This window comes from Colletotrichum godetiae, assembly GCF_030913485.1.
Source record: "Colletotrichum godetiae strain CBS 193.32 chromosome Unknown BDP55scaffold_52, whole genome shotgun sequence".
Lineage (NCBI taxonomy): Eukaryota > Fungi > Ascomycota > Sordariomycetes > Glomerellales > Glomerellaceae > Colletotrichum > Colletotrichum godetiae.
The window spans coordinates 26,877-36,149 of NW_026851300.1; the positions used below are offsets into that span (position 1 = coordinate 26,877).

At 55.6% G+C, this 9,273-nt stretch overlaps 1 protein-coding gene across 1 annotated transcript; it reads left to right on the forward strand.

Annotated features, from left to right (window-relative positions):
• Window positions 1–6,814: 6,814 nt before the first annotated feature.
• On the forward strand, window positions 6,815–8,609 carry BDP55DRAFT_561685 (uncharacterized protein; the record flags this gene model as incomplete). Its single annotated transcript, XM_060570098.1, has 2 exons — window positions 6,815–6,914; window positions 6,985–8,609. 2 exons carry the CDS (start codon window positions 6,815–6,817, stop codon window positions 8,607–8,609), a joined length of 1,725 nt encoding a protein of 574 aa, XP_060424887.1.
• Window positions 8,610–9,273: the final 664 nt, after the last annotated feature.

The following is a 9,273-nucleotide window of genomic DNA, read 5'->3' on the forward strand; positions in this document are numbered from 1 at the left end:
TCCCTCCCTCCCCCCACATTGATTTCCCGTTGTGGAAGCCCGATTGACAAACCCCTGCATCGTGTCCAGGATGGCAGAGGCACACACACCTATCCATAGGTATTCCGTGCTCTGCCATTTTTTCGAGTGTAAACACCACCAACAGTCCCCCCTTACGTACTTGTATCCGTAGGCTGGCGATGATGTTATCAGTCAATGTTACTTACCACCCATCTCTCCCAAAGCTGAGGGCCGAGGCGCCGTAGGGATCACTAGGCACAAACTCTATGCTCCAGAATTCCCGAGGTCCCAATCTCTCGGCCGATGCGACGCATCATTTCGCTGTAGCCGACAAGGCGTGCGCAAACAGTGACCAGCAGAGAGAGCAAAATTTAATAATAATCAGATGTGTGAGGTCAAAAGTCAAGTGAACTGGGGACCCGGCCCTTTTCGTCTCATCATGGGTGTCGTCGTCCAGTCCCCTGGGAACCTTTGAGAGAGAAGTCGTAATTGTCGTCGTTGGCGATGGCTGTTGGACCCGTTTGCTCGAGAGACCATGCAGTTTACCCCCTCTCCAATCTCCAACTCCCACACCTCTTCACCTTCACAGGCTTCTCCTCACCTTGGCGGACCTGGGTTTGTGTGCGGCGAAGCGAAGAAGTACCGCGAGCCAGGCCGAGGTGAGGAGGCGTACGATTTCCCCCCCCTCTGTTGCGAACTTGTGCCCAACCAACCACAAGAGCAGTGGATCATGAGTGGTGGAGTGCTCTGCGCCGTCCCCGGTTCTTGGGATTTTTATGTGATTTATCGCCTTCCCAATCCCTCTACCGGTGACCAGGTGTAGCAAAGTCAATTTGATTGGGATGCATCAGTTGGCCTTCCAGAACCGGGCCGCTTCCCCCCTCTCCATCCCGGCTGAGGCCAACTTCAGGTGAATGCTCCGTCCTCGTGTGAATGATGGCATGGGCCATGGGATATCGGTTTTCACCCATCACCGTTGGCCTGTCGCACACTCGCAACGCCATGGGTTATATTCGTAGCCGAGGGAGGGAAAACCAACAGTCAGTTTAACGACACTCCTGACAGTCCCACGATACCGACAATCCGGGTTGTTGGAACCAAGCCCGTCTCATCTTCTTCGGCCATGTCTATTTCGTACACTGCTCGTATGCCCCCGGCTCGAGGCGCAACTTAGGAGTCGGGACCGACAATTGTTTGTCGCGCCATCGGTCGATTAAATGCTCACCGGGTACCCAGTTCGATTATGGCTTGCGCCGTAGTCTTCATCTTAGAACCCATGCACACCGGCATCCGGGAGTTTGGGAAGGATCGAGTTGATTGTTCCTCGAAAAAAGCTCCAACGGCGCCGTTGGCTTCGTGTCGCGAATCATCATATTCGCAAGCGATATCCGCATCTCTGCAGGGCCAGGACAACGCTTTCCCCCCCCTCCTGCCTCGTATGATCGTCACCATGTTCGCGTCTTCTCACGATCATGTTACTCGCGGGCTCCGTCTTGTCTCCCTGTCCGTTGTCGGGGGAAGTTGGAGCAGGATGATAGGGCCTGTCCATTTCCCATTAGCTCCACACGACGTATGATTACCACATTACCGCGCCCTCGGGACTGTTAGATGGTCACGGAAGCGACATCGTGGTCCCCCGGAGACCGTTTTCTGCGAAGCGAACACCAAGCTGACGGCGTCACGACAAGTGTCCCTGCCAGGTAATATTTTACTCTGCCATTGTCAATTTGGGCTTGACGAGGGCGAAGCTCCCCATCGACGATGGCGCCGAAACCCCGTATCAAAGTGCCGTGTACGTTGGTCTTCAACCTTCAAGGATACAGCGAGACAGGCAAGCCAGAATCCTCCAGTCATCTTTTGCCTCAAGGGTGACAGATGACCACGGAGAGTAGGGGTATTGGCCGCTCCGCCAACCGTGACGGACGGACGGGTGCTCCCACCGAACTAGCATCCCGCGCTGACGGTCGCCGTGATGCCAGGCGTGGCGCGGCTTCAGCGTGAGGGAAAAGAGGTCAAGAGTGGTGGCTTCAGCCCCCCCGGCTGCAGTGTTTGCCTCACGGTAACGAGGCGTGGGGTTGTCGGTGTTGGCTTAACTTGGGCTTCCAGAGGCAACCCGTCACTTGACCAAACTGTTGTCAAGCAAGGTCCCAATCGAACGACAAACGTTGCTTTTGCGTTGAGTTGGAAATGTGAGTTGTCAAACAAGTGGCGGTCACTGCGCGATGAGTAAACCACATGGACCGTGACCAAAGCCTGAAAGCCTGAAACTCTGAATTGTAGGGCTTTGCTGGTGGTCTAGTGGGAGAAGAACGATCTGAGCTGAATGACCAGCAACGGTGAGGTGAGATGAACGCCAATCTCCAGCAACTGCATTGAAGGAAATGTGACGTTTCAAGGGTCCAATTGCAGCCTCCCCAAAGTTCCCCAAAAGGCACGTTTTGGGGCCTGGTGACTATTTGACCCATGCCGGGGCTTGAGAGTTTGGGAACGTATGTCTCGCCTGGTTCAGGAACCAAAGAAGCCTCGAAGGTTCAACGAAGGTCTGGCACGCTGTTTTGTCGTCCCTCAGGACTGATGAGTCTCAACCATGCCTTCTGACACCGACTGCATACGTCTTGGCCTTCTTCTTTTGACCTCTGAGTTGGCACAAGTGTCTCTCGTGAGCAAGAAGAACAACTCATTCCGGGGCGCGGGAGAGCCCACAAAGCGCCCATCTGCCTGTTGATTCCCCCCGACCCCCTGTTCAGCCCGTTGATGAACACTGGATCCCATGACATTCTGGCAACCAACCGCGGGGTAAGTAATGAGGCGATGAGCAAGCAAGGCGGTTGAGTTCATCATCGATGCCAGGTTCCAACTTGTCGCTTGGCTGATGTGCATGTCTGTAGATAGGATGCCTCCTTGCGATCAACACTGACAGTGACTGTTGTTATTGCCGTCCCTTGTCATTACTGAAGTCTCACGAGGGCTGAGCTTTGTGGGCGGGCGGCAGACAGGCGACAAGCGGCAGGATTTGTTGATGACCCAAGTGATGGACATCATCACGCGGTCGATTTGGGGCGAGCGCAGACGCGCTGCCGCAACCAGTCAAGCAGCAAAGTCGCAAGCCGGCGAGGGGGTCAGAGCATGTCACATCGCCGTGTCAGCGCTGAAGGACGGGCCGTCGCCGATTCGTCCGCAACCAAATTTGGCGACGACGAATTGACCTTGTCACCGTCGCGGGTCCGGGCCCAAGCAAACTGCTTGGTGCCAACTCACTGTAGAGAAGTCGACACTATCGAGGGCTATGCAGCCGCCATGAGAGATAGTCTCGTGGACACAGACGGGCACTGCCAGTTGCCGAAGGATGTCTCCCTCACTTTGTCTTTCCGTGAAGGAAGCCGGATTCCGTCCCGAAAGGTTTCGCAGCAGCGGTACCCGTAGGTTTGGAGATGCTCAAAGTGGAAGAGGAGCTGCGACAAGTCTCTCCTCGTGGTGACAATGCCATGGCAATCCAATTAACGGAGCACTGTATTTGCAGCGAGACCTGCGACTCGTGATCCGGACTTCAGGGACGGCAACGAATGCTGGGGAAATTGAACGTTCGGAATCCAGGCATCTGTTTGGCCCAGTTGGTAGACGTCAAGAGTCAAAAGGGGGTTTCCGGGGAAGCGATTGGTGGTCGTCCCGACGGAAAGGATGGGCAAGCCGCGAAGTATCCGTGACGATTGAGAAAGCGTCGGTTTGGGTTGGTCCGAAGTCACGGGCACCGTAGAACCAGGCGAACCAGTCGAGAGTCGAGCGTTTCTGGTGGTCTCCTTGTGCGTTGTCCCCCCCTCCGTTCTCAGGGACTCTGGAGTCAGGGACCCTTTGCCTCTGGCAGGACAAGTCTTTTTCCCTCCCCCAGGTTCGGAGAAGAGCAACGAGGCCGCAGGGCAGGTGAGCAGCTGGACAGGGACCGACAGGGACAGGGCGTTGATGGACGTTGCCTTCACGGTTCGAGCTGGACGGCGATCCGTTTCGGCGGGAAGAGGCACGACGGCTCGTGACCAGTGACCAGACGGAAATCGCTGTAAATGGCAGCGAGCTGTCGAGACTGCATTCGTTCTAGGCCGTCGCGGTCTGTGAGGGTGCCAGAAGGGGAACAGTGCCGGCAAGACAGCAGATCCAGGAGGCGCGCCAGTCCTCTTTGGGCAGCAGATCACTGACTTATCCTCTTTGGGTAGTGTACGGGTGTTTCGGTCAGGTACCGAATGACGGTTGACGGAAAAAGCGCGACGGAGGACCGGACGGGGGTGAGGTGTGGAGAGGAGCCTGAGCCTGTAGAGGAGTCTTTGGAGGTCGAGACGAGGCCGATGGAGACTTTTGAATGGAAAACGTGGAGATGAGGCGCGGCGCATATTCGGCCAGACGACTTAGCCACCGAGAATTGGTGACAGAAACCCCGTATTCCGCACAGCAATACGTACGAAGATTCTGCGCCCCTAAGATCCAGAACCGTGACGGAGACCCAGCATGGAGAATGAATTGGCATGTCGATACGGAGTGGTCTGGCCTGGAATGGCCGAGGTGCTGACGGTGATAGAACGACGGACGGACGGGAAGCACTGCGGCAATCCAATGGACCTGGCGATGGCGACGCAGCGACGAAGACGGCGAAAAGCCTCCCGTCACATGACCCAAACGGTCCCGTGGGCAAGGACGTCCGTGGAGCTGAACGTGGAGAGGAAGTGGATTCAACGGACTGAGCTGGGCCTGGGCCGAATGGATGAACAAGCTGACGCTAGGCCCCAGGTCCCCAATTGAAAGTTTTCGTTCCTGGAGGGAAAAGTTGGAAGACGTGGCGGACGGAACGGAGAGGGGAGAGCGCACAGCTGACCGTCGACGTTTTGCCGACTCAACGGAGACTGGAGTACTGCCTAATATGGATTAGTCGCAACGTAGAGACACCATTCTCAAAGGGGAAGTATCTTGGGTCACCCGCGCTCCCAAAATTGCGCGTTGGGTTGCCGCATGGGGTTCAGCGCCATTGCCCTATGATGCCCCTTTAGGCTTGGTTCTTGACGAGAGTAAGGGAGCTGCTGTCTCTCTAGGTACATCAGAGAGGACGGAGTACAGACAGATACGTATCCCAGGAACCTCAGGAAAGAACGCTCAAGAGTCAAGACAGCTCACGTTCCTGGGCCCCCTCCCTCTCGAACTCCGGGGGAGCCACCACGCCTTCCCCTGTCCAGGCAGTATACCGAACTTCCCCGAACGACAAGTTTCTAGACCTCGTCGACCCCCTTCCCTTTGGGCCTTGGGCTGCCCTCTGTACGTATCCCTGTGTCGTTGACCGTCCCAGAAGGTCTCTTTGCGCACCCGTGACTGCCTTGCTGCTGGCTGCTGGTACTGTCGTTCCGCACTCTCTCTCCGTTCTGTGGTCTCGTGGAGTCTTGCGTCTATACATTCGGCTACGTACCGAGATACCGCCGCAAAGAGACGTTCAGAACCCCTGACACCCTGACATTGCTTGGGATGGAACACACTGACAAGACTGACTGACTGACTTGAGTCTATCTTTCTGCTCTAGGCCTGATTCTGAATCACCCACTCACTGAGCAGAAGACCAGAAGATCCTATCCATATCACCTTGGGAGGACAGACGGAGACTGATGGGCGTGATAGCCACTGACCTGGGCAACAAGGTCAGGAAAGGGCCTGAGTATCGTATCCTTCGAATGCTATATCCGCACGAATACCTACCTGGTAACTGAGAACTGGCTCCCTGTGATGCTAGGTAGGTCGTCCTGGGATGGTCATTCCCCTCTGGAAAAGAGAAAAGCCACCGACCGGCGGTACTTTGTGCCCTGTACCTGAGTACCTACCTCCACTTTGCTTCAACACTTCCGTCGTCACAACCCAAGGCCACAGGTCCCAGGGTCTCTCTCTCTCTCTCTCTCTTTTGCAGTACGTATCTCTCCACACCCAATTCTCACTCACACCCCCACACCTCAGCACCCACACCCTCTTCTTCTTCCTCCTCTCCTTCTTCTTTTTTTTTTTCCCTCTTACCAGGTGGTAGTGCCCCATACCGGGGGCCCCTGCTCGCTCCTCCCCTCTTGTCTTCTTGTCCCATGCTGAGGGAGGTGTGAGGAAATACAATTTACCTTACTCACCGCGACTCACCCCCATGCCAACATATCCCACGCCCCCCCGTCCCCCTTCCACACACCTCCAGTCCCAACACCCCCCCCCCCAAAATCCCCATCTCTTCCCATTGCCCATCGCACATTACATCTACCTATACTTATTTACATGCATCCCACTCCGCTGCCATCTAATCCACATCTTACAACTCTCTCTAGCCAAACCCGAGGTGACGATAATTATTAACGTCCGTCTTCCCCCAGACTTTCCACCCTTCCCTTCTCCTCTTACTTCATTGCTCCACCAGAAGCACATCTCGACCCTCGACTCGACATCTCTCCGCACATCCAGAGCCAGCATTCTCCGGATTCCCATCCCGTAAACGCCATCAAATTAAAGCATTCCTGTCTTCGCCTTTCCGCACCTCGACGCCTGCATCAGCACTTCAGCGGTATCATTTCTCGACGCACATAGTGCCCATCATTCTACTGTCGACATCATCGACCGCCACCCGCAAAACCACGAACCGCGACCTAATTGCCGATCTCGACAACATCGATCCCGCTTCGCTCCAGGTGCCGAATCTGCCCTACTCAACCCAATCCAACACACCCTCAACACTGGGTGTTGCTTCAATCTCAAAACCACCATATACCCGGAACCGACTACCGCCAGCTGCTCAATCCGAGCAGACTACCTCGGCGCAATGCCTTACCCTCTTGATACGCACGTCTTGACTGTGGACACCAATGTCATAAACAAGGTCGACACCTCAAATCCTCAGAACCTCTACAGCATGTGGACTGGTAAGCACCTCAAACCTGACTGCTCCTATCAAGGAGCTCGCGCATCTCGCGTCTACTAACACGGCTCCAGTCTTTGCCAAGTGCGCAGAGTCTGTTGAACAGGGCCGCAGGTTAGAGAACCTCAGCTGGCGATTGTGGAACCGTGAAACGTTCTGCTGCACCGAGGAGGAACAAGCCTCCATTACCGCCACCAGCTTGCCCAGAGAGATCCCCCAAGCGAGCAGAATACAAGATATTCCTCAACTATCCGGCAGTGTCGACTCAGAAAACGACGACGAGGCGGTCGACTTCACCTCACTGTCCGCACCCCTCGAGATCCGCCCTAGAATCCAAAGACAGGACTCTTGTGCCAGCAACCGCAGCCGTGGCAAAGAACGCCACATCACTTCCGGCGACTTCGAGAAGATGGTCGTCTCCATTATCAAGGAGAACGAGCCCTTGTCCGCACCTCTCCCGCAAATGGCATCCCCCTATATGCCTCCTATGAAGGAGACGCCCGACTTGGCACCTGCCTCCCCCGTCTACGAGCACTCCGGATCTACCACAACCGAGTCGCCTTGCAAGTCATCGGAAGAAGAGCACTCCCAAGAGCCGACCTCACCCGAAATTACTTCGCGCACCACCGTCGTCCGCGGCTTCTCTCCATCCCAGATTTCCAGAGCCATTCCTGCCTCTCCCAAGGTTATCTCTCCCGCCGCCATTCCCGAGCCGAGGTCGTCGCCCGCCGCCAAGCCCATCCTGTCAAAGAAGCAGCCCATGTTCTCCATAGGCGAGTCCTGCTCCTCAAGTGAGCAAGGCCACAGTATCGAGAACCTGAGACCCATTCCCGCTCCTGTCCAGAAGCGCAAGATGTTCCAGGTCGGCGGCTCCTCTGAGGAAGACAGCTCCCTCAAGAGTGCCCTAGCCTCCCAACCCGGCTCCCTGCTCAGCGGTCAGAAGAAGACGACTTCCTTCGCTGACCACGTCTCCACCCGTATGATTAACGACGACAACTCTGCCATTGCCGACGATTCAGAGACCGACTACGTCGATGAGAGCGCCATCGATGACGACGACGATTCCTCTGACTGGGAAGACTCCATCGAGGACAGCAACAAGTCCAGCATTGATGAGAAGACCTTCTTCCAGCGTGTCGACTCCAAGGTCAACTTGACTTCGCGCCGTTCCTTGATCACACTGATGGTGACAGAGCAGAACGACCGTTCTACTAAGCTCAGCAACATTGCTTCCCAGTCTACCTCGGCACTTCCCTGGTCGCGCACCAGCCACCCGGCTCCTCCCACCTTGGCCGTCTCTCCCAACGACTCCGATGACGCTCCTCTTATGATGAAGCGCGGCAATCGCTCTTCTCCTTTGAAGCCAATCAACGAGGTGCCTCGTTCGGCTGCCCAGCCTATCCATGCCACGGCCAGCTACAGTCACTTCCAGGCTGCCCTGTCACCCCGAACTACCCGCCGCAACATGCTTGCGACTGAGTTGACCGAGTCTCTTCGCCGCAACCTTCTCTGGGAGCGCCAGCAAAAGTCGTCTACTGCCAATGCCGTCCTCAAGAGACGTCACACCTCCCACGACGTCGCCAACCTGAAGCAGTACCCCGAGAAGGTCTGCCTCAAGAACGGAGACGCCCCTGTCAACCCCCAGTACTTCTCCAAGGACACGGACAACTTTGGAGGCTACCACTCCAAGGGATGGTAAACCATCTACACATTGCCATATATAACACCACATTACCGCACCACACACTTGACACGATATCCGACGAGCGTGTGCCCTTTGAGGCCGCTCGAGCACAGCGGTTGCTAGTTGCTTTTACACTGCATTGCGCGCGGCGGCATCGCGTCGGCTCTGCCATTCATCATATTACCCTAATCATGGGCGCGCATAGTTGGGACTAGTCAGTCTCATGATACGACACGGGTGCACTCATTGGGCCTCGGGGTGGGCCCTCTGGACCTGATTTTAATTTTCACACATTTGCACGGCGTCTATTCATCATACGATACCATGGTCTGTTTTGTCTTCGCAACATACCACCTTCATGTTCTATCAATGGGCCTGGGTCTCTGCATTTACATGGCTGTTTGAAAGTTTTGTACGGAAGTTGAGAGAGGTGGATTGTACTTTATGGACAGGACCAACAGGAGGGGAAAACACATCTACAGAAGGCATTGCCCGAAGGCGACTTCAACAGCAGGACCTGACACTGACTGGGGCATGCTGATGACCAGACACGGGAGAGAGAAGAAAAATTGGGTGGTGGAAGACCAAAAGTGGAGATCTCCCACGAGAACGGCCGAAAGGGCATACGGGGGTCGAAAAGGCTGGTTTGAAAAACAAAAAGCGCACGAGAAGGTCGGCG